The sequence below is a fragment of the Bos grunniens genome, chromosome 18, assembly GCF_055505025.1.
Source record: "Bos grunniens cultivar Pamir isolate PY7600 chromosome 18, Bosgru_T2T1.0, whole genome shotgun sequence".
Classification (NCBI taxonomy): Eukaryota; Metazoa; Chordata; class Mammalia; order Artiodactyla; family Bovidae; genus Bos; species Bos grunniens.
In genome coordinates this window covers 40,009,188-40,035,603 of record NC_141182.1, presented here as the reverse complement: position 1 = coordinate 40,035,603, position 26,416 = coordinate 40,009,188, and the positions used below count along the sequence as shown (strand labels likewise).

The window sequence follows — 26,416 nt, the reverse complement described above, 5'->3', positions numbered from 1 at the left end:
GATTGAAGGCGGGAGGAGAAGGGGACGACAGAGGATGAGATGGTTAGTTGGCATCACCAACTCAATGGACATGAGTCTGGGTAAACTCCAGGAAATGGTGATAGACAGGGAGGCCTGGAGTGCTGTGGTTCATGGGGTCACAAAAAGTTGGATACGACTGAGCAACTGAACTGAACTGACAGGTTATTACAAAATCTTGATTACAGTTCCCTGTGCTATAGAGTAAATCTTTGTTGCTTGTTGCATATCTATTGTTTTAATTAGAAATCTAGCATTCTAGTCACACTAAGTCAAACAAGTGGAGTCAAAATGTCATAAATATTTTAGTGCTTCTTTTTTAATATACTTTATCTATTGACTACACTAAGGCCTCTGGCTGTGTAGATCACAATAAACTGTAAAAAATTCTTAAAGAGATGGGAATACCAAACCACTCCACCTATCTCCTGAGAAACCTGTGTGCAGGTCAAGAAGTAACAGTTAGAACCTAACATGGAACAATGGACTGGTTCAAATTGGGAAAGGAGTACAAAAAGGCTGTATATTGTCACCCTGCTTATTTAACTTCTATGCAGAGTACATCGTATGAAATGTCAGGCTGGATGAATCACAAGCTGGAATCAAGACTGCTGGGAGAGGTACCAACAACTTCAGGTATGTAGATGATACCACTCTATTGGCAGAAAGTAAAGAGGAACTAAAGAGTCTCTTGATAAGGGTGAAGGAGGAGAGTGAAAAAGCTGGCTTGAAACTCAACATTCAAAAAATTAAGATCATGGCATCTGGTCCCTTCACTTCAAGGCAAATAGAAGGTTAAAAAGTGAAGCAGTGGTAAAGTTTATTTGGGGGGGCTCCAAAATCACTGTGAATGGTGACTGCAGCCATGAAATTAAAAGATGCTGCTCCTTGGAAGGAAAGCTATGACAAACCTAGATAGCATATTAAAAAGCAGAGATATCACTTTGCTGACAAAGGTCTGTGTAGTCAAAGCTATGGTTTTTCTAGTATGTACAGACGTGAGAGCTGGACAATAAAGAAGGCTGAACACTGAAGAACTGATGCTTTTGAATTGTTGTGCTGGAGAAGGCTCTTGAGAGTCCCGTGGACAGTAAGGAGATCAAACCAGTCGATCCTAAAGGAAATCAACCCCAAAAATTCATTGGAAGGACTGTTGCTAAAACTGAAGCTCCAATACTTTGGCCACCTGATGTGAAGAGCTGACTTATTGGAAAAGACCCTCCTGCTGGGAAAGACTGAAGGTAAAAGGGGAAGGGGTGGAGGAAGAGATAGATAGCATCACCAACTCAATGGACACAAATGTGAGCAAACTCTGGGATATAGTGGAGAACAGAGGAGCCTGGTGGGCTTATAGTCCATGGAGCTGCAAAGAGTTAGACACAACTCAGTGACTAAAAAATAACAATCCATCTGGACTATGAAGCACTGCAGTCTCTGGGTTTCCCTCCTACTTCATGACTACTTCTTCTTAGCATCATACTCTGCTGACCACCAAGGGTGGTACTTACATTTATGATTTGTGATTTTTAAATGTTTGCCTGTAGCCCCAACACTTCCCCTTTACTGAAGACCATTGTGTCCAACTGCTTCCTTGATATTTCTACTTGGATGTCTAAAGGGAAATTTAAACTTAACATGTAAAACTGAGTTCCTGGTTCCCTTCCTCACTCCTCCCACTGGGTCGGCTTCCATCAAGTACACGTGTTGGAAGTCCTGCTCACGTCTCACTGGCCATCACGTAGACACAGCAGCTACAAAGAAGGCTGGGGAAATGCAGCCTTTTATCTCTGGCAGCTATGAATCCAATCAAAATTTGTGATTCTCTTACCAATGAGGAAAGAGAAATATAGATGTCAAGGGTACACAGCTAGCCATTACGCCTCACACCTTCTTCAGTCTATTCTCCACAGAGCAACCAGAATGATCTTAAAATGTAAGTCAGATATGTAATTCCTAATCAAAATTCACCAGGGTAGATAAAGGGAAAGAATCAAGCATTTATTCTATCTTTCCTGTATGAACTGTATCTCAGGAAGTTCATTATATCGTTATAAAAATAAAGCATAACAATAGACATTTTGTGCCTTGATGTGATGCAACAGGACATACCACATCACCCAAGAATTCTGGCCCCTCAAAAATCAAACATGAATCTAACAAAATCTCTAGATCTAACTACTATCTATAGGAAACAGAGGGGATGGAGGATCACTCCATGGAATCTGGTGAAGATGCACTTAGTACCTTGTTTGGATCCCAATTTAAGAAAATGAACTTAAAAAATAAACATATACATATATACAAATCTACATATACATATATACACATCTACATCTACAAAAATAAACATATACGTATACATCATATACATACGTATATTACTCAACTGGGCAGATCTGAATACTGACTAGATATTTGATGATATTAAGGAACTACTGTCACTTTTTACATGTGATAAATATACTGTGATTTAACTTTTAAAAAGGACCGTATCACTTAGAGACAAACAATGAAGTACAATGAAATGATGAATGGGACTTGCTGCAAAATCCTCTGGGGCAGGGGACAGGATGATGAAGCAAGACGCTCATACGCTGATAGCTTGAAAATCTGGGTGATGACACTTCACTATTCCATTTTCTATACTTCTGCATACAGGTGAAAGCTTCCATACTAAAAAATAGCTTAAGTACTTTATGATGGCTTCCTATTCTACGCTGTATGACTTCTAAGATTCTTCATGGTCTCACCCTCTACAAACCTTGTCTCCTACCATTTTCTGAGCAGTTTCCTCTCCTCCAATCACACTGGCCATCCACTTCCCTGACCTGCTGCCAGACATGCTTCTGTCACAGGGCCTCCATAAGTGATGCTCTGCTCCCAGACAACAATATCTGCCCAGTTCAGCTCTCTACCCAAAAGTCACCTCATTGAAGAAGTCTCTCCTGATCTTCCTACTGAAAGGAAACGCTCTCCATTCTCTACCACTTTCTGTTCTCTATCATGTCAGTATCTGATATTAAATGATATGTCTGTTTATTCATTGTGGAATGAATAAGCCCCAAAAAGGCCAAGCTTCTGCTATTCTCCACTGGATCCTGGCTTATAGCACTGAGCCTGGTGTAGAGTGAGTGAAATAATATTCATATTAATATCTTTATTTGGATACTACACTATCAAGAGTTCTTAATAAAGAGAATGCCTAAGAGCCTCATTAGCCATATTACAAAGTGACATTTATCAAATCCGGAAAGCTAGAAAATAGTGATGTAACTCACTACGAAGATATGAAACAAAGTGGGGAGAAACACTTTTAAAGAAGACTTCTTAGACATCTTTCTCCTGGTTGAAAAGACCGGGGAAAGTCAACATCTAATACATTGGTACTTCTTAATACTTTGCTGACAGAGGTCTGTCTAGTCAAAGCTGTAGTTTTTCCAGTAGTCATGTATGGATGTGAGAGTTGGACCATAAAGAAAGCTGAGTGCCGAAGAATTGATGCTTTTGAACTGTAGTGTTCAAGAAGACTCTTGAGAGTCCCTGGGACGGCAAAGAGATCAAACCAGTCTATCCTAAAGGAAATCAGTCCTGAATATTCATTGGAAGGACTGATGCTGAAGCTGAAACTCCAATACTTTGGCCACTTGATGCAAAGAATTGACTTACTGGAGAAGACCTTGATGCTGGGAAAGATTGAAGGCAGGAGGAGAAGGGGACAACAGAGGATGATAGTTGGATGGCATCACCGACTTGATGGACATGAATCTGAGCAAGTTCCAGGAGCTGGTGATGGACAGAGAAGCCTGGCATGCAGTCCATGGGGTCACAAAGAGTCGGATATGACTGAGCAACTGAACTGAACTGAATACATTGATGGCACAAAAAGATATTTGAGCCCCTTTTTCTTATGCCTTTGCTTTTATCATCTCTAGGCCATCTTCAAGTTGAAGAAACTACCTTTTATTTTCTTTTTGTTTGTTTGTTTGTTTTTTAAATTTTATTTTATTTTTAAACTTTACATAATTGTATTAGTTTTGCCAAATATCAAAATGAATCCACCACAGGTATACATGTGTTCCCCATCCTGAACCCTCCTCCCTCCTCCCTCCCCATACCATCCCTCTGGGTCGTCCCAGTGCACTAGCCCCAAGCATCCAGTATTTCTTGAGATGAACTTACTTATCTCACTTTTCAAATATTTATCACAATTTCCTATATGTTAGGCCCTATGCTAAGCACCTGGACTATAAGGGGAACCTAGACAGAACCAGGGAGGGCGAATTCCAGGCAGGAAGAAAACTAAATTCCTATCATTATTTTTGTCAACAAGAATTGCTGATTGTGGCAAATCTGATATTTTAATATTTTATATTTATATTAAAATATATTTCATTTTTAAAATATCTATATTTTAATTCAAAATGCTAGCACTATAGTATACTTATGGCTGATTTGCATTGCTGTACGGCAGAAACCAACACAACACTGTGAAGCAATTATTCTCCAATTAAAAAATTGAAAACTTTTTCAAAAAATATGTACACCTGGATAACAAAGTATTGCAATGTTTTTCTATTCTTCTTGGGCCATGTTCTTTCAATTTCATAGTAACAAACCAAGAAAACTATTTTGACAACAAGCTAGGCATTTTCTTAAAACACAACTGAGCAAAAAAAAAAAAAAGATGACTTCATATTTTCTGTAAACCACTGCTGCCATTTTCATATGCCAACACTGTTGCAAACTGATGCTGCCTTAAGTCCAAGGATGTACCCAGTTTTGCTTTCCTACAAAAGCCTAGTATTTCTTATATTCTTTTTAATAGTAAAGGTACAAATTTAAGAGGTCAAGAAAAATGCCAGGCTCCAGAATTTTACGGTGTTATGATAACACTGACTACTATATTTCTACTTTGCATGACATGTACACTAGGATTATTAGATAAATAACATATCCAATCTTTTTTTTCAAGTCCGTGTGAAAAGAGATAAGGAAAGCTGAAATGAATTTGCTGCACCTGTTATCTGGGGTATTTGGCATCCTTAACAAGTTAAATCTCCAGGAAGCTAGATTACTAGATGACAGGGGAAAAAAATGTATACTGCATTATAATCTTCGACATGCTAATATACAAAGAGGGCTGAAAATCCAATTGAAAGAGGACTGGCTTATTAAACTGTGGCATGCTGCAATTTACATATCTCACCCTCCAGATGTGAGGAGGGTAAATGAGAGTGAAGTGTGTTCAGATCAGCAGGGGATAGGAGGGAAAACACATATGCACTTTGGCTATCAATTTGGCCAAGTGGAGAAAAAGTGACACAATGAAAAGATTGACTTTTATTCTTCCTAAAATAAATCTGGTCTTGCTGACGCTTTGCTACATTCTGGATCAGCACTGAAGACAGCAGGACTAACCCCAGCTGGTTGTTCTGTGCACACCCTGTTGGTTTTCCAACAGTAAGAGTAAATGTAGATGCCCAGACAACCAGAAAAACTACTGCAATGGGGCCCTGCTGATGGTGCAGGATGGCAGGATCTTTGTGGAAAAATGGGGACCAAAACCAGCAGCAGGTGCTTCCCCAAATACCCACCATTAGTCTTAGACAGTCAGTAAAAGGAGAAATCACTACGTCCTCAGAAACACACATTATGTCAATTATTTCACAGCTTAGAGCCCAATCCAACACAAAATCCTAATGTACTGAAAATGGTATAAATTTCTCATAGTCAGCCACTACTCTCAGCCTATCTCCTCTCACAGATGCATGTAACCCTTGATAACTTTCAAATACTTGGAAGACATACTAAAGCAACATTTATCTGATTTATTTTTAATTAGGGCTTTCCCAATAGACCACAGGCAATGTTGGTGAAATGGAATGGTAAGAGGGAATAAAAAAGCTAGGAGTAAGATAAGCAGCCACAAAATACAGCCATGGAGTAATCCTCAGTGGGAATGCTGGCATTTCATATTTATAAAGTAGGTATGCTACTGCTAAGTCACTTCAGTCATGTCCAACTCTGTGCGATCCCACAGACGGCAGCCCACCAGGCTCCCCCTTCCCTGGGATTCTCCAGGCAAGAACACTGGAGTGCGTTGCCATTTCCTTCTCCAAGGCATGAAAGTGAAAAGTGAAAGTGAAGTCACTCAGTCGTGTCCGACTCTTAGCAACCCCATGGACTGCAGCCTACTAGGCTCCTCCATCCATGGGATTTTCCAGGCAAGAGTACTGGAGTGGGGTGCCATTTCCTTCTCCATAAAGTAGGTATAAACTCACTTAAAATATATTATTTGCTGTATAGATAAGTAGTTCTAAAAATCTCTCCCTTTGCTTTTAGTTTTTGATGAGGGGAAATTAAAAACATTTATAAGTAAAACAGAAGAGTATAACAAACCCCATGTACTCATCACCCAGATTCAACAGTAACTAACGTTCTGGCCTTCGGGCTTCATCTGTGCCTCTATCCATTCGCCTTTCTATTGCTATTACTACATTTTTAAGTTTTTAAGGTAAAAGTTAGATATTGAGAAAGCATAAATACTGAGTGTACAACTTTGACAAATGAATTCATCCATGGAACCCACACACCTCTAGATGACACAGCACATTCCACCTCTTCAGAAAGTTCTGTGTATCCCTTTCTCAGTCAGACTGCCTACAGGTAGAATAATACTTATTCAACAGAAGACTTTTTTTTTTCTCCAGCATAGAAAAAAAAATTAAGGAAAGCCAACCCCTTGAATCCAGCAAGCTTTACATTTCAAGCTGCACAAAGGCTTACTATAGCCAGTTTTTATAATAAAATGACAGTGTAGGAATTTGACCCCCAAACTAAATCCAACCATTCTCTTCAGAGATAATATTCAGATATAGAACCTGAAGAAAAAAAAAAATCAGGACTTCAATAATGTACAGCAAAAAACACTACTTCTGGACCTATTTATCTTTTTGGTTATTTCAGTAACACCCCAAACAAAATTAAAAGTTCATAAACACAATCCAAGAAATAAACAGTAATACTACAAAGTGGAAAATTAATAACAATAGTATTATATAATGAAATTTCTAACCACTGACTACAGTGATCCATGCTTGGCAGGTCACATTAAATCCTCTATCCCTGCTCTCTAGAAATGTAGAAACAGTAGCAACAGCAGCAGGAACACCGCTAATGACATTTACAGCAGCTAAAAAGTATTAGTGATAGAGAAGAAAGGATTCAAAGCTAGTTCACTATCCCTATTATGTTCTTCTGATTCCACCGGTAATGGCACAACACAGATAAGCATACATACTATTAACATTACATATAAACTGGCATTTTGTTATGCCTATTTTAGCCTTGGTGTGTGTGTGTGTGTGTGTGTGTGTGTGTGTTTTGTCCTCGTTCCTTCAGTCATGCTGGCAAAATCCTTTTCTCTTCCACACAAGTCCCCACTTTGCTCCTTACAGAGGAAAACTCAACCTGCAATCTTGCACTCTTGGAGAAAGGGTGGGGAGAAGCCACCCTCCCAGTCCCTCAAGCTAGTTCTTCCTTCCAGAAGTAACTGGAATTTACACAACTGAGGAGAGAGAGCCTGAAAACGGGCTAGATGCCTGATGGCTGTGGTGGTGCTGGGCGGAAATGGCTTCTTTTTGAACTCAGGCTCTGTGCAGACAGGGGTAAGAAGACAGGGCAGGCCTCTGCTTTCGGCTCTAGCTTCCCTACTTGCGCTTGGGCGGAGCTACTGGTGAGGTGAGCCCTTCCCCGAGGACTGGTTACCCACCGTCAATAGGGAGCAGAAGGAGGCCTTCTCTGGGTTTCAGGTCCTGGTCACATTCTTTGCCATTAATGAGACCGATACTGTGATCAGCATTGGAATCTTAAGTCTCTCTCCTAAACTAATTACAGGGTGGGGAGGAAGGATGTAACTAACTAGGATCCCAAACTCCCAAGAAGCTGTGATCTCTACCCTTTGTCTCAGCTCACTACACCTGGACCACGTCTTTCCCTTTTTGGTGCCTCTCCAGCTGCACTGTCCAACATAAATATGCTGAGGTAGGTGCCAGGGAAGCATCCAGAAGGCTACCCTTCTTTACAGTCTGGCTACCTGCAGCTCATATAAGCCCTCATCACTGTTTGACAGTTCTTTCCTATTCCCAGTGGTGCACCATCCCCTCCTCTCATCCAGCCTGACCATTCCTCTCACCACCACCACCACCAGCAACACCATCGACAACACCACTAGCACCGCCACCACCTCCGTGAATGTTCAGAATTGCAAACTGCCAGCAACAAGCATCCAACCACTGTCTTGCCAGCGCTGCTGTTACCTTGTTTTCCTCTGGAGTAAAGAGGATTCGGAACACGGATGGCACTCCTGGAGCGACCTTGTGGCTGATATCTTTGGGGCTGATTACTTTAAAGTAAGGTGAACTTTCCTCAACAACTTTCACCATCCTTGGAATCTGCAAGAAAAACCCAGTAATGGGCCATGTTATTGAAAAATTTTATTTTATTATTTAAATGTGACTATTTTTTGAAAACTAACTGCTTAATAATCTAAAACCCCACCTACACTGGGGAGTCGCACTGGACTTTCCAACATCTGAGAACTGCTCTGGGAGAAGAAATCACACTGCACTCCTGCTATGGCTCATCCGCTGTACATAAGGCACCACTTGATCCTCACAATAACCTTTGAGCTTCATTACAATTCATTCTTCAGATGAGGAAACAGACACTTGCCCTAAGAGTTACAACTTCACCAAGCAATGGTGTTCAGGATCAAATCCTGGCCTAGCTCTACCTTCCTTCCCTACAGGACTGTCCCACCCAACACTACCGTGAAGCAAGAACACAGAGGGCAGTAGAATATCTGCAAGGCCAGTCTCAGAGCAGGTGCAAACAGTTCAATCCTTTTTTTTTTTTTTTTGGAGAACTCAGGTTTATTACACAGGCGGGCCCAGAGGAGTTCAATCCTTTTAAAGTCTTATTCTTCTGCCCTGCTTGCCTCACCGAGAGTACATATACCTATCTTGGACAGCCCCCAGCAATAAAGGAAACATAACTGTGAGAAGAGGGGTGGTCAGAGGTAGAGGTTCTAGGGACACAGGAACAGGAGAGGATTTTTTTTTTTTAAAGAAGAAAAAAAAAAAAAGATTTAAAGGCAGCAAAAGAAAGTTAACTATAGCTAAGTCTGTCCTAGGAGTCTCAGGTGGAAAATGAGAAAATAAGAACCCCACAGCCTCTCAAAGCTGGAGCCTAGATGTGGAAGGGAAGAAGAAATGCAGAGAGAATTCAGACAGATCTGAAGACTAGAGACTGGGGAGATAAGTAAGAGATGTGTGCATATCTGACAGGAATAGAACTAGCTTTGCTTTTAAGAGAAAAGGTCAATGGCATTCATGATGTGTTAACTGATGTCATATAAGCTTGTTGGGAATACTTTTAGTAAGATCATAACTGTGGATTAAAAACTAGAAAGGAAAACAACAGCAACACTAGTAATAATACTAACACTGCTTTAGTGCTTACTAATGACAGGCACTGAGTTGAATACTTTACATCCATTATCTCATTTAATATCCCAAACAACCTACTGAAATGGGTGCAATTATTATCCCCACAGCTTGGAGAAGTGAAGTAACTTGCCCAAAGTCTACAGCTAGGAGAGTACCCACCTGGAATCTGATCCCAGATTAATCTGACTCTGGAGTCTAGGTGCTTATAATTGTACCCCAAGTGAATTTTGTTGTGGCTTGTAGAGTGTTCATGGCTTACTTTCAACTTGTGTGTTCAAGAGAGATAGAAGAACAACAACCTGGCTCTGTCTTTGGCATTCCAAGCCAGCGAGGAAGCTAAAGGTGAGTGACACAGAGAGCATTTTTCAGTGTCCTAAATTTATCTCAGTGGTTCCTTCATGAAATAGGAAGTAGAGAAGCAGGCTTACATCAGCCACCTTGTACAAGGGTCCTGGGATTAACTTACCAAGAACAAGCCTGCCTGGCCTAGAGAACCTGTCTGCTTGTTGGCAGCTGAACTTCCTTGGATGAGGACCTTCTTTTCATGGGGTCCAATACTCCAACAGCATTTGTCCAAGAGGTGTGGGTTTTATCCACAAGAACTGAGTGTCCTTTGGTAGACAAGGCTAACACATGCCTCTTATCCTTGACATGCTCACTACACCCACTGACAATCATTTCTTGTTGATGGCCAGGGAGAAGTACCTTTTGTTCTAGGTCCTCTCTGCCTTTAATAGCCTAAAAAAACTTGAACAAGAGGCCAAAAGTAGTGAAGAAAGGGAAAAAGAGAAATGAAAGTGAGAAACTAAACTGGTTGGCAGCCCTATGTAACTGATCTCTTCTTGAGATATACGAACCTGAGTATAAACATCTTGGGTTCTTTTTCTTCCCTCTGCCTACCCTTCAGCTTCCATCCCATGAGCTCTCTTGCTAACTCTCCTGCAGTGAAGAACTAAATGTTCCATCTTCCAAAGTCTGACTTTGCTGTCACTAAATAACCTCATTGATCTCTGAAAGGCATCACCGATTTCTTTAATCAGTTACTGTAGTAAATATAACTGCAAGTCTTCCCATTTGCCTTGAATTCTTGCATAGTCTTCATTTAATTTCCCACTTTTATTATACCTAGAATTTTAGTCTCAATGTTCTAAGTCTCCTATAAGTATTTCTACTTGTCCTTAACACCTGATATTTAGCATCTCTCTAATGCCTTCCTCCCTATCTGATTACTTTTCACACTTAACTGTGCTTCATGCTGACATTCTGCATTATTCTTTCTTTCATCATTGTTATATGTCAAGAAAATCTTCGGTCATTTAATACTGTTTCTGGAAATAAACCCTAATTTATCTCTGAAGGGAAAAGGCATCATGATGGAGAAGAAATCCTCAGTTGCAACCACAAGCAAACAAGGAACAGACAGTGGGAAAAGCCATCCAAATCTATATGTAGACAAATTCTGAAGGCTATCTGAGGTACAAGGAGGGAGATGGAAAAGAGAAACGGGAACTTCTCTTTTTGAAGTTTTTTCTAATATAATTTGCATAATCTAAACGCATTGGCTCAACAACTGCAATTCATATGAGTAGACTTGACACCTTCTCTGAAAGGCATCACTGATTCCTTTAATGAGCTACTGTAGTGAATATAACTGCAAGTCTTCCCATTTGCCTTTAATTCTTGCAGAGACTTCACTTAATTCCCCTCCTTTATTACAGCTAGAATTTGTGGCTATAATAGTGGGAAATAGTGGCTCTAATGTGGAGTATGTAAACATGAATAGTAATGGCACTGTCTTAAATGAAAACCTCTCCCAAATGGTCACTGGTGAGAATTGCATGACACTCGTCTAGCTAATCCTTTATTCAACAGAATACTTAGCGCACATGGGAGCTTACCATGGCGGGTACTGCCCTGGGACTGAGCATTTAGCAACAAAACAACCAGAACAGTCCTGACTTCATCAAGCTCATAATCAAAGGGCATGTCTTCATCTATTTTCCTAGGTCTATCAAATTAAAGAGCTTATCTAAGACCTTACAAGATCCCATTCTATCTAATCCCTTCTTATATATCCATAAAAGGTACAGCCATCCCAGCAAACATACTCACTGTGTCAGTGTTCCTCAAAACCAGTGGGACCTCATAGACTTCACAGGGAGTGTAGTTCTGAAATATGATTTCTGATGGAAAGGGCTGGAATAACGCCTGATCCAGGTCAATTCCTGGAAACTACAGTTGAAAGAATAAATTAATCATATAGTCACAAAGTGGCAGAAATGACTGGAAAAGATAAGAAATTACCACACATACCTATGAATATTAACACTAAGAACCAAGGAAACACTTTAAAAGGAGTAACAGAATGGCAAATACTGTATATTAATGCACATGTATGGAATTTAGAAAGATGGTACTAATGATCCTACATGCAGAGCAGCAAAGGAGACACAGATGTAAAGAATAGACTTTTGGATTCAGTGGGAGAAGGCGAGGGTGGGATGATCTGAGAGAACAGCACTGAAACATATACATTATCATATGTAAAACAGATGACCAGTACAAGTTCGATGCATGACGCCGGGCACCCAAAGCTGGTGCTCTGGGACAACCCAGAGAGATAGAGTGGGGAGGGAGGTGGGAGGGGGGTTCAGGATGAGGAGGACACATGTATACCTGTGGCTGATTCACGCTGATGTATGACAAAAACCATCACAATATTGTAAAGTAATTATCCTCCAATTAAAATTGATTAATTTTAAAAAATTCAAAATAACCCATAAATTAGAATTGATAAGTGACTTATCAAGGTCACTGAATAAAAGGTCAACATAAATCAATTATATTTCTTTGTACTAGCAATGAACATTTAGGAAATGAAATTTATAAATAATACCATTTAAAACCACATTCTAAAACATAAAACACATAGGAATAAATCCAATGAAAGATGTTTAAGACCTTTATCTGGAAAATCTACAAACCATTATTGACAGAAACTAAAGAAACTCTATGGACTTCCCTAATGGGAAGAAATACCCAATCACTTTATTTTAAAAGAAAAAAAAAGAAAATCTACACTGAACCACTGGCAGGTGTGTGGAAAATACACTAATATGCATATTTATAGGAAGAGTCCATCATTTAGACAGGCTAGAAGAATCATAGCTGGGGAACTCTTGGGGGAAGAAAAGGCTAACACAATTCTGTCACATCTCCTCCCTTCTTCTCATCCCCTTTCAAATAAACAAACACATATAATCCTCTTTCATAAAGAGCTGCCCCTAGAATCATGGCGAATTCCTATTGGACTGCAATACTACCAGCCCTGCCTCAACATTAACTACCTGAAAACAGCAAGTCCAGGAAGAATTCCCTTCTTTATTTCAAAGATGAGTGATAATAATAATCACAATGACAAATAAGCCAGGATCTATACAAAAACACTCACCAAAAAAAGAAAAAGAGAAGCAAAGAAAACGTCAAATGAATATTCACTTTTCTGGTTGCCATGAAAACAATAAGAATCTTAACTACACCACTTCATCATAAGTTCAAAGAACATAATAGAAAAAAATCAGAGAGCACAAAGCAAATATTCAAGAGTTCGAGGGAAGATTAAGCAATCAAAAGCGATAAAAAATTCAAGCGCTAATTCAATAAATGCTAATTGAATTTCTAATGCTTTCCATATGTTGAGCATACAGTAGTGAAGAAAGTCAATAAAACCACTGCCTCATGAAGCTAAAATTCTTGAGGAAATGGATAAAAAATAAAAATACATAAAACAAGGTCAGGCAGTGTTAAAGCTATAAAGAAAGCCAGGACAAGGAGATGGCATGAATGGGGATAGGCAGTCAAGGGATGGCCTCTCTATGGAAATGGTTTGAATTGAAGTAAGTCATGCAAAGATCTGAGAAAACAGCATTCCAGTTAGAAGGAATAACAAATGCAAAGACCCTGGGGTAAGAAGTATCTTTGAGTGTTTGAAGAGCAGCAAAAGGAGGTGCAGTTAGAGGAGAATGAGCTGCAGAAGAGACAAAGGAAAAGACTACGAAGGATGCAGGCTCAGATGCTGCAGGACTTTCTCATTATGAGAGTAACAGGAAGCTTCTAGGCAGTTTTCAACATGGAAGCAACTTGTTCTAGTTTACATTTTAAAAAATCACTCTTCTTTGTGGAGAACTGATAATGGGATGATCAGAGGGACACAGGGAGGCTACTTTAGGAGTCTAGATGATGATGGGTTGAATGGGATGGTGGTGGCAGAGGTGGTGAGAAGTGGTTTGATTATAGAGATGTATTTGTGATCACTAGCCCTTGTTGGATTTCACATAAGATGTGAGAAAAACAGAGGCATCAGAGATAACACCAAGGTTTTTGGCCTGGGAAAACAGATCAATGGAGGTATTACATGGTGGATGGAGGGAAGATCATGAATTTAGGGAAAGAATGTAATGCAAAATTTAGATCTTCAACATTTTAAGTTTGAGCTGCCAATCATACACTGAGCTGAATATATGATCCAGAGTTCAGGGGCTAGACCACAGTAGGAGATATAATTATGAAGGTAATCATTTAAAAGGTGAAATTTAAAACCTCGTTCCCACAAGGGGCCACCTAAGGAGTGAGTGCAGAAGAGAAAGAAGTTTAAAGAGCAAGTACTGGGGAGCTCCAATGTTTAGTGATTAGGAAAAGAAGAAAGAGCCAACGAATAAGAAAAAAGCAACCAGTGAAGTAGGAAGAAAGCCAAAGGAGTGTGATATCTGAGACACAAGTGAATGAAAAGGTACAAAAAAGACACTAACTATATAAAATGCTGTGAGATGACCCAACGGTGTTGAACTGATCGAGCTTAAGAATGAATTTTAAGACACACACACACCTCAAAGAAGGGATACAGAGGATGCTGATGAATGTAATTACAGTAAAATGGGAATGAACAAAGTTTAAAATGGATTAGAGAGGAAATACAAGGTGAAGAAGGGCAAAGAAGATACAGCATCTTCACCACTGATATTTCTAAAGGAAAACAAAAAAATGGCATGAATACTTGATAATCCAAGAAAAGCTTTCTAGCAAAAAGTAACAGATATAATATTTTAGGAAAAATTTAGACACATCCTAATAACATTGTGCATGCTGCATACATGCTACCCAATGGACCGTAGGCCACCAGGTTCCTCTGTCCTTGGGATTTCCCAGACAAGAACACTGGAGTGAGTTGTCATCTCCTCCTCCAGGGGATCTTCCTGACCCGGGGATTGAACCCACATCTCTTATATCTCCTGCACTGGCAGGCAGGTTCTTTACCACTAGCGCCACCTGGGAAGGCTCCCTAATAAAATCACTGGATATCAAATAAGAATAAACAATCTTTGGGCACACAAGTTAATATTATAGCTCAGCTGGTAAAGAATCCACCTGCAATGCAGGAGACCCCAGTTCAATTCCTGGGTCAGGAAGATCCACTGGAGAAGGGATAGGCTACCCACTCCAGTATTCTTGGGCTTCCCCTCGTGGGTCAGCTGGTAAAGAATCCAGCCCCAGTGCGGGAGACCTAGGTTCGATTCCTGGGTTGGGAAGATCCCCTGCGGAAGGGAAAGGCTACCCACTCCAGTATTCTGGCCTAGAGAATTCCATGGACTAGGTCTATGGGGTTGCAAAGAGTCAGACACAACTGAGCAATTTTCACTTTCACTGTTTCCTCATATCATCATTTAAAACCAGAAGGCAGTGAAGAAAATGCCTGCAAAGCTCTTATAGGGAAAACATGTAGCCCAAAAATTGTACACCCAACAAGTCTACAGTTCACCTTTAAAGGCAATAAGCAAATATTGTCAAACATATAAAATAAAGGACATACAGCTTCCATAATCTCTTCTTGAGGAAATGAGAAGGGTATGACTCTCATTTAAATAAGAAACAAACAAAACTCAGGAAAATAAAGTAAAAAAATAACTGAGTTAACAGAAGATGAAAGATGAGATGTGGTACACTAAAAGCCTTGATCAAAATAAATTAAAACACATACACAAGCAGTAACACACACAACAGCACACACAGTCTGGTTTTAGTCATGCTCTGGGAAAGAAGCAGATAGCCCTTAATTATGATGAACTAGCTTTGGAAGAAGCTGTGTTCCCTGCCTTGAAGTTAGAGGGTGGCTATGGAGAAGGAAATGGCAACCCACTCCAGTGTTCTTGCCTGAAGAATCCCAGGGACAGGGGAGCCTGGTGGGCTGCCATCTATGGGGTCGCACAGAGTCGGACATGACTGAAGCGACTTAGCAGCAGCAGCAGCAGCAGCATGGGAAAAAGAGGAAGCAATGAATGACTAAAGCTGGCAGGGCTCAGAAAAAGAGTAAATTGTATGCATATCCTAGACAGGAGAGGCAATGGCATGCCAAAGAGAGCAAAACAACCTGAGGCAATCACTCCTCTTGAGGGAAATCACTCTGAAAAAGCCTCAGGAATAGCTAGGAACCTTTAGAGAGGGGGCTAATCTCCAGGAGTTCAACTAAGGGAGGCTCATACCATAATTTGTGCATAAAAACTGAAGTGTATAATTCAAGCAATTAATTTAAAAGTAGGAAATAAGACCCACTCTAAAAACATGTTCCTAATGCCTGGAATATATGGTTTACATTAAAAAATAGAAACATCAAAATAGCTATTCTTTACAGACTAAAAGGATGTATTTGTTATTGGAAATGAGCCAGAACAGACAAAAAGGCCTGTTTTAATAAACAATTCCTCCTTCCTCCTTGCTAGTAATGACAGCTCAGTTAAGCAGGGACTTCTTTTTCTAGAAAGATAACCCAACTGGGCTTGACTAATATAATTCTTGGGATTACTCTTACTATGTAAACCATAGTGTTCAGAAGTAGCTAAGGAAGAAATGTGACTAATCAGAAGTTACTTATACTCTGCAATTCTTGGTATCAAATTATAGATACCAACATCAACAAAGGTAGAAAAAGAATATATAAAACAAATTCAATAAGGGATTAGTCGGCCCCAAAACAATAAGTACTGCTTAGTTCTTACTGTTTTAGAACAGTCACATTATTCCAGGATCTACCTTATACACAAATACAACAGAAAGCAGCTACCTTTTGATGTGTTGTTTCCCTCATATCTAAAAGTTGAATGATCTGTGGTCGGCACATCACACGGGTGTTGGCCAGTCTCTGCTCTGTGGTGAGGGACATTTCCTTCAGGAACTCCGAGGGTGTCAGCTAGAATTGAAAACAACAGGAGCTGAAGATTCATAAGTGGTAATACTGAAAAAGTGTTTTCCTAACTGCCAGTAATGAATAATTTGTGTTTATAGCTTTCAGGATAATTCTGGAATGCCACTAAGTTCCCTTATAAAACATTTAAAATAACTAAATAATACAAACAAGAGAAGGACCCATGCACTTCTGAGCTTTTTGCACAATAATTTGAAATGACATATGGTTGCCGTTTCCTTATGATTTTAAAGGAATCACACAAAAGAACATGGGGTTGGGGAGAGGAAGGGCAAGAAACTGCACAGGAGCATGTCCAATGAGCTTAACATTTATGCTCAGAAGAGCATAAAACTCTAGGTTTCTAAAATCACTTAAGGGCTTCAGAGCTAAAGAGTCTGAGACATTTCTATTTTTCAATCGAAGTTACAACATGCAAGCAAAGCTTTTGGGTGTTTATCATGTTATACCTGGTTAGAGAGAAGTCTTAGAAAATGTAACAGATCTGGGAAGTATGACTGTGCTGCCTAGGAATGAGTTTGAACTTTTTAGAAATCATAAGAGCATACCTTGTTTCCAAAGAGCTCTCAGCTGATCATCAGATACAATAGTCAGTCACATCCACTTACCCAAATAAGAACATAAAATGCTTTAACACTTTCTAATCCTATGAGAAAAAATGTTACCTATCATTTAAATAACCCAGCAAGGGCTTACCCAAGACCAACTACTATTCATTGCTTTGTCTGTATAGTCTTCAACCGATTAACGTAAGCAATTTAAGCCTCTACTTTGATGCATGTAATTTCAAAAACTTCCCAGGCTTTAAAAGGTATCTATGCTCTGTAGCAAGCTACCATGTTAACTAAACTGAGAATATTTGATATCCTGTTTGATATTCTGAGAATGCCAGGCAGCCATTGTCATTCTCCAGAGGAGAAAGCTATTTTTCTGAGAGATACTTCTCCTCTCATAGGAGCTACTTTACTCTGAAATTCTCTGATACATTACCATTTGATTTACTTCATCTTCTGCAACCACCTTTGGACTCATGGGTGGTAAAATCTTGCTTTGGAATCCTTTAAGTGTTCTGACCAACCCCATATGAACAGCCCCCATGGACTCCTCGATACTTCTACTTGTCATTTTTAGCTATTTCCTCTGTTTACCTAAGAATGAAAAACAAAAAGTTTTAGAACAAATGCAGTTAATTTCTGAATATAGGTCACATTTTTTGAAGGTTTTTCAAACACAAGAAGGTTTAGAAAATACTGATCTTCAAAAATACATCCAGTACTTGGAACCAATGCCTTAACTGTAGGAGTCTATTCCATGAGCCAGTCTAGAGTTAGCCTTATCCCAAACTCTGGGACCCCTTTTAGACAAAACAAGTGATTCTGGACTAAGCTCAGGGAAGACATGAAAACACAAGCAGCTCTTACATTTTGGTACTTTTTATCTTCCCCAGATAAAAACTGCTCAAAAAATATACTTCATAGTTTGCTACTTTATCTGCTTATTTGACAATTCTCTCTCATGACACTCTTCAAACAGAATAAACATAAGGCTTCAGGCCTTCACAGCTGGCAGAGAATTGAAAAAGGCGGCATGAGATGATATGGGGAAGAAGTTTCTGAAAATGTTCTGAAGTTTATAGTAATAAATAAGGCATTAATCAGCTGCCCAATACCTCCAAACCAAATAAATATGACATTTCCCCATTGAATATATTTCCTTATACTTCTACTAGGACATTTGCAACTTTGGGAATCCATTTATGACTAAGTAGGGGCTTCCCTTGTGGCTCAGCTGGTAAAGAACGTGCCTGCAATGCAGGAGACCTGGGTTTGATCCCTGGATTGGGAAGATCCCCTGGACAAGGGAAAGGCTACCCACTCCAGTATTCTAGCCTGGAGAATTCCATGGACTGTATAGTCAGTCCACAGGGTCACTTTCACACTTTCACTTATGACTAAGTAGGGATTTCTATTTTTAGTAATAGCAGCCTAGATTTTTTAACCCTGTGGGGGAGAAATGCTGGATATAACATCAAATTAAAAAACCTTAAAATCATTAAAAGTTCAAAAGACAGTAAGGCATTACCAGACCAAACTGGAAGGGAAAGTGGTGCATAAAGGAAAATAGATATGAATGAAAATGTAATAAGGTACACTGAAATAAAGCAATAAAACACCCAAAGAAATTAATATGAAATTTTAAAATAAGAAAAACAATCAGAAAAAAAGATGATTGAAATAGAAAACAGCTAAAGAAGTTCTAACATGCTATAACTGGAGCCACTGAAGAAGAAAAATAAAGTACTGGAGGAGGAGAACTAATATTTAAAACTATAATCTAAGAAAATTTTCCATTAAAAAAACAAGCAAAAGGAATTGGTGGTTACCCAGGAAGGTTGACCCAAAATGATCAACTCTGAGTCATATCTTGGAAGAACTACTAGAGTGTAAAGAATTTTTAAAATTAGCATCCAGACAAAAAGTCAAAATAATGTATGAAAAAAAGAGAACTAGATGTCAGTACACTTTGTAAAAGCAATCCATGAAATGGGCAAACAGAGGAGGAATATTTTCCAAAAACTTTAAAAAGCCTGAGCCAGAGATTTTACAAGCAACCAAGCTCTCCTTCCATCATAAAGGCTACAGAAAAGGAGTTTTGAACACGCCAAAGCCCAGGGAATATTACAAACGTGTTCCCTTCCTGAAGAATATAATAGAGGATGGGCTCATCCAACCAAAAGAACACAATTTTACATGAAAATTAAGAAAAGAAAGCCAAAAAGTAGATTAAGATTAGTAGTAGTTGGTATAAGAGGTAGGAATCAAACCATTTAATGAGATAGAATAAAGAAGAATTAAGGGATTTGTGGTAGAAAGCCCCTATGATGGCAGCCAATGATACCTGTTTCTAAGCATTCAGGTATTTATATAATCCTTCTCCCCTTGCGTGTGGGCTGTACTTAGGTATTGTAACAAACATAAAACAGCACAAGTGATGGATGTCACATGTAAAATCAATTATAAAGAGAACTGGTACCATCTTGGGCCCTGTCTGGCTCTCTCTCGGATCACCAGTTACTAACTGTAAGGACACTGAGAAACCTATAGAGAGGCCCATGTGGTGAGGAACCAAGGCCTGCCAGCAATGACATGAGTGGGCTTGGCAGTGGGTCTTCTAAGTCCTGCCAACAACCATGGGAATGAAGGCAGAGTTGCCAGCCCCGGTTGAGCCTTGAGATGACTGCAGTCTGGGCCAACAGCTTGATTGGAGATGCATGAGAGACCCTAAGTAGGAATCACCCAGCTAACCATCTTCTAGACTCCTGACCTATAGAAACTGAGAAAACAAATATTGTTTTAACCTATTAATCTGGAGTAATTTGTTATACAGCAATAGATAAAAATATAGGCACTATAAAGGGTTTACAAAGAAATAAAACTGCTGAACATAAAGATTAATGTTCCTAAATTTCAAAAGGAATTTTAGAAAAAGCAAAGATGACATACTAAATAAAGAATAATGATAAATCACATACAATATACATAATTATTATAAATAGGAAGTGTGATATCACCAACATGGTAGAATAGGTAGTTGCCAACTTCTGTCCCACTCACAAAAAGACCATCTATTAACAGCAATTATCCATAGACAAGACACCTTTGTGAAAATCCCAGAACCGAGGGTGCGACTGAACCACTCCCTTGGATCACAGAGACTTGGAAAAACCTCAAAAACATTTTGTTAAGTAAAATGAGCCAGTCACACACACACAAAAATATGTATTGTGTGAGTCCATTCACATGAAGTGACCAGAAAAGGACAACCTCTATAGAGAAAAAGTAGGTTAGTCATTGCAAAGGTCTGGGAGGAATGAAGGGATAGAAGAGTGATAACTAAAAGGTATGGGATTTCTTTTTGAAATGAAAATGTTTACAACTGACTATGGTAATAATTGCACATGTTTGCAAATATACTAAAAACTGTGAATTGTATGTACACTTTAAATGGATGAATTGCATCCTGAATTGAATGTGAATTATTATATCTCAATAAAGCTGTTAAAATATATTTTAAAACATTAAAAAAAATCAATCCTTAAAAGTTGAAAAGTGAAACAAATAAACCTTGCTGTATATCAAGTTGTTGTCATAACTACATAGAGAAAACAGTTATTCTAAACAACCTTAAAACATGATTTTTGACTATATATCATCATTGGATAGTAGTCTTATCGTCCTAATATTAGTAATAATATTTTAAAAACAAGTAGCAATATCAATATTGTTAGGAATCAAGCATTTCAACATTAAAAAAAATAAAATCATAAAAGTTCTTATATTAAGAAATACTATAATCTTAAATTTAAATGGCAAATATGAGTTTCAGCTCATGATTATTTTCTCCTTTTAAATAACTTGCCTACTGAAAGACCCTCGAAGCAATGAAAGCTCAATAAGCAATGACAGTCCCAGGACGTAATGTGGCCTTTAAATACTACTTCCCACTAAAAGAAACCATATTCCTTAGAGAAATGAGTAACTCAAGGTCTGGGGCATGAAATGTGTAAGATGAACTTGGGACATTCTACTATACTGAAAGACAAGGACGTTACCAAAGGCTACTGGGGTTGATTCTAAGGAGCCCAGAACAACTTGAAGGAGTTTTCATTCACCAAAGACAGGACAATTTGGGAAAAAAAAAAAAACAAAGTGTGCAATGGATTCCTCTTTAAAACTCTGAGTTCAAAAAAGATACTAAAAAACAATCACTGGTCACCTTTGGAAGTTGCTAGGACACAAAACTAATTAGTTTGGAAACAATAACAGGGAAGAATCAACCATTTATCCTGTCCCTTTCTGTACAAATTGCATCATAAGTTATCCAAATAGTTTATGAGGGGAAATTATTCTTCATGGACAAACTCCAGCTAATAAATGCAGAAGAAATGACAGAAAAATAATCACCATTTTCAGCCTCTAATGAAACGAAGGATCATCAATGCCAGAACCATTAGGAAGAATGTTGTTAAAGAACTTTATAATGGCTCAAACAGGCTAACAACACCTGAGCCCTCTACATCAATCTTAACACTAAAAGAGTGAAAACCAGACATATTATGTGCCTCCTGACGTGATGTAGTACACAGCACCACCTGTGTAGCACTACTAACAAAAATCTTAACCTAAATCTAATTAATCTCTAGATCTACCAGCTAGGGTACAGGAGATCAGGAAATGGAGGAACACGTGCAAGAACATAATTAAGCCGTATCAAGAATGCAGAAAATGTTACAGGAAAATGACCCACTTCACTAAACTAGTAAATAGTGCTTGTGTGCAAACATGAACACCTGAGAGGGGATGGAGACGATAATTATGATTAAGAGAATAGCTTCAACAATAATGACATACATAGATTATAAGCAAAAGGAGGGAAGAGGTATATCATGCAAATGTTGGTCAAAAGAAAGCAAGAAGGGCTATAGTAATATTAGATAAAGTTGACTTCAAATCAAAGAAAATGACCAGGAACAAAAAGGGACATTATGTAATGTCAAAGGGTGAATCTACCAAAAAGACACAACAATCATAATTATAAATGCACCAGACAACTTTTAAAATATATGACTTGAACCAAGCTTCAGAATATATGACACAAAAAATTAAAACAACTATACAAATCCACAATTGTAGTTGGAGACTTCAACATTCCTTTCTCAACAATTAACGTGAGTATTAAGCAGAAAATTAACAAGATATAGAGGAACATAACACAACCAACATGATTTAATCAATATTTATGGAAGAGTCTGCCCAACAGCAGCAGAAATGTACATGCTTTTCATGTATCCAAGCAACATATACAAAGATAGATAATTTTCCAGGCCACGAAATAAAATTCAACAAATTAAAAGAACTGGAATCATACAGAGGGTGCTGGTTAACCACTGTGAAATCAAATTAGAAACACACAACAGAAAGATAACACAAAATCTCCAAATACTTAGAAACTAAACAACACATTTCTAAATAAACACAAATCAAAGAAGGAAAACCAAAAGTATGTTGAATTGAATGAAAATGAAAACACAACAGTTCAAAATTTGGAGGAGGTTGAAAGTTATAACACTAAATATTTAGATTTAGTTCAGTTCAGTTCAGTGCAGTCACTCAGTCGTGTCCGACTCTTTGCGACCCCATAAACCGCAGCACGCCAGTCCTCCCTGTCCATCACCAATACCCGGAGTTCACCCAAACTCATGTGCATTGAGTCAGTGATGCCATCCAGCCATCTCATCCTCTGTCGTCCCCTTCTCCTCCTGCCTCCAATCCTCCCAGCATCAGGGTCTTTTCCAATGAGTCAACTCTTTGCATGAGGTGGCCAAAGTACTGGAGTTTCAGCCTCAGCATCAGTCCTTCCCATGAACACCCAGCACTGGTCTCCTTTAGGACTGGTTGGATCTCCTTGCAGTCCATGGGACTCTTAAGAGTCTTCTCTAACACCACAGTTCAAAAGCATCAATTCTTCGATGCTCAGCTTTCTTCACAGTCCAACTCTCACATCCATACATGACCACTGGAAAAACCAAAGCCTTGACTAGACAGACCTTTTGTTGGCAAAGTAATATCTCTGCTTTTGAATATGCTGTCTAGGTTGGTCATAACTTTCCTTCCAAGGAGTAAGCGTCTTTTAATTTCATGGCTGCAGTCACCATCTGCAGTGATTTTGGAGCTCAAAAATAATAAAGTCTGACACTGTTTCCACTGTTTCCCATCTATTTCCCATGAAGTGATGGGACCAGATGCCATGATCTTCATTTTCTGAATGTTGAGCTTTAAGCCAACTTTTTCACTCTCCTCTTTCACTTTCATCAAGAGGCTTTTTAGATTAGAAAACAGTAAAAGTCAATTATGTCATCTAAGACATACGTCCAGAAAAAGAAAAAGATGACCAAACAAAACAAAAGCAAACAGGAGCAAATAATAAAGAAAAGAACGGAAATCAGTAAAATTAAAAACAGAAAAGCAATAGAGAGAATTAATCAAAGATCTGATTCTCTGGAGAAACCAATAATACTGACAAACCTCCAGCAAAGAAAGAAGACACAAACTACCAATATTAGGAATTTAATAAAAAAGGACAAACCATATAGATATCAGAAGAATAATAAGGAAACACTATAAACAACTGCACACTCATAAATATGACAGCTTAGATGTATTGCTTCCATTTCTCAAACACACTACCACAACTTAATATGAACAGATAATCTGAATAACTCAAAGTATTATGGAAAAAGAATTCATAATTTTATAACTCAAAAAAAAAAAAAGAAATCTCTAGGCATAGATGGTTTCACTGGAGAATTATAGGAAACATTTAAAGAAGAATTAACACCAATACTACCAATCGTTTTCATAAAATGGAAAAGAAGGGAACATTTCACAATTCATTTTATGAGGCCTAAGACAAAACCAGACAAAGAAAGTAATACCCAAAAAACACCTAAAAACCAGTATCTGTCATGAATATAAGTGAAAAAAAAGTTTAACAAAATATTATCAAAATCCTAACAAGTTATTTAGCAATATGAAAAATAATTATATGCCATGACCAAATAGTTTAATTCCAGGAATATAAGTCTAGTTAAACACTCAAATTTCAATGTAATCCATCACATTAGCAGGCTAAAGAAGAAACATCATATGATCATATCAATTTATGTAGTAAAAGCATCTGGCAAAATTCAACAACATTCACGATAAGAAAAACTCCCAGAAAACTAGGAATATAGAGGAACATAATAAAGAAAATATACAAAAAACTTTACAGCTGACATCCCTGTTGCTGATTAGTCACTAAGTCATATCCAACTCCTTTGCAACACCATGGACTGTAGCACACCAGTCTCACCTGTCCATGGGATTTCCCAGGCGAGAGTACTGGAGTGGATAGGCCATTTCCTTCTCCGGGATCGAACCCCCAACTCCTGCACTGGCAGGAAGATTCTTTACCACTGAGCCACCTGGGAAGCCCAGTTGACATCATCCTGAATGGCAAAAGACTGCATGCTTTCCCCATAAAGACTGAGGACAAGGCAAGGAGGTCCACTCTAACCATGACTATCAGACATAGTATTAGAAGTTCTAGTCAGTGCTAGAAGAAGGAAAAAAAAAAAAAGAAATAAAAAACATATAGAGCAGAAAACAAGGAAAAAAACTCTCCTTAGATGCAGATGGCCTGTCTATATAGATATTCCCAAAGAATCTACAACAAACCTCCTAGAACTAACAAGTGAGTATAAACACACAAACATCATTCACATTTCTATATACTAACAATAAAGATGTGGAAACCAAAATATGATACCATTTGTAACTGTCATTCCTTCAAAAACAAAGTAAGTTGAACAAAACATATACAAGACTTGTATACTAAAAATGACAAAGAGCCAATTTAAAAAATCAGAAAGCATCTAAGTAAAAAGGAGATCTATGTTCATGGATTGGAAGACTCAACATGGACATACTTGGTGGAAAAGTGACATTATTCTACCTAACACACAATCCAATTAGAAAATAGACAAGGGCAAATAAGATGTATCAAGCACAAAAAGCATGTGAAAAGTTGTTCAACATTACCAGATATCAGGAAAACGCAAATTAATACCATGATTAAATAATACCACATACCTATCAATCACCTGTGTATCACTACAACCACCTAGACGTGGGTGCTATTAGTCTCCCCATATCCCAGATAAGGAAACAGAGGCACAGAGGAGGTAAGTAGCCTGCCCCAGTTCCCACACTAGGAAAGGGGAGAGCTGCAAGGAGAAGAGTCATGCTGGTTCCAGAGTCCACACTCTCAAAGGTGACACTATTCTGCCTCTACCCTGAGATTCCATCCCCTAATATCTCACAAATTCACCTATGCCTTTTTATCCCTGCTGCCTTCCTTTGTTAATGTTACTCCCATGGCTTGTCTCGGTGACTGCAACACCTTAACTGACCTCCCTGCCTCCAGAATTGGGTCTCCACTCCCACTCCACCCCCACAGCCTAGTCACTCTCTACACTGCAGCCACAGTGACTATTCTAAAGGGAAAACCTGGTAATGCCATTTCCCTACCTAAAATCCTTTAGTCCGGAATACTCCATAAGGTTCTCAGCATGACATCCATTCCAGAAACCTGCCCTTCTTGCACTTTATGCTCAACTCACAATTCACAAAGTCTCAGGGGCTCACACACCTCCAGACTTATACATAACACCTAGAATGCCTTTCTTCTCCTGATTTCAGTCCCTTCTCTCATGGGCCTCTCAACAGGGATGCTTAAGTGTCCTCATGGCACGATGACTGACTACTTCCACAGAGAGTAGTCCCAGAGACAATGGGAGAAGCTGCGCTGTGTCCTCTGTGGCCCAGCAGTCACATACTCTCATTTGGGCAAGATCTATTAGCCACACAGATCAGCCCTATTCCATATGAGAGGCCACACAGGGACATAATTACCAGGAAGGAAGGGTCATTGGGAGCCATCTTGGAAGCCATCTTCCACATTTATCTCATATGTTTATTAGGAGGATTAAATGACATAATAACTGTATGTCACTTTGTACAGTAAATAGAAT

General features: G+C 38.8%; 1 protein-coding gene across 1 annotated transcript in view; it reads right to left on the bottom strand.

Moving 5' to 3' along the window:
* HYDIN (HYDIN axonemal central pair apparatus protein) overlaps positions 1-26,416 on the bottom strand; it is a 339,719-nt gene that overhangs the window by 292,814 nt on the left and 20,489 nt on the right. The window contains 4 exon segments of the mRNA XM_086351674.1: positions 8,337-8,471; positions 11,640-11,759; positions 16,642-16,767; positions 17,773-17,930. Coding sequence (XP_086207800.1) covers positions 8,337-8,471; positions 11,640-11,759; positions 16,642-16,767; positions 17,773-17,907 — 516 coding nt within the window. The 5' untranslated portion in view covers positions 17,908-17,930.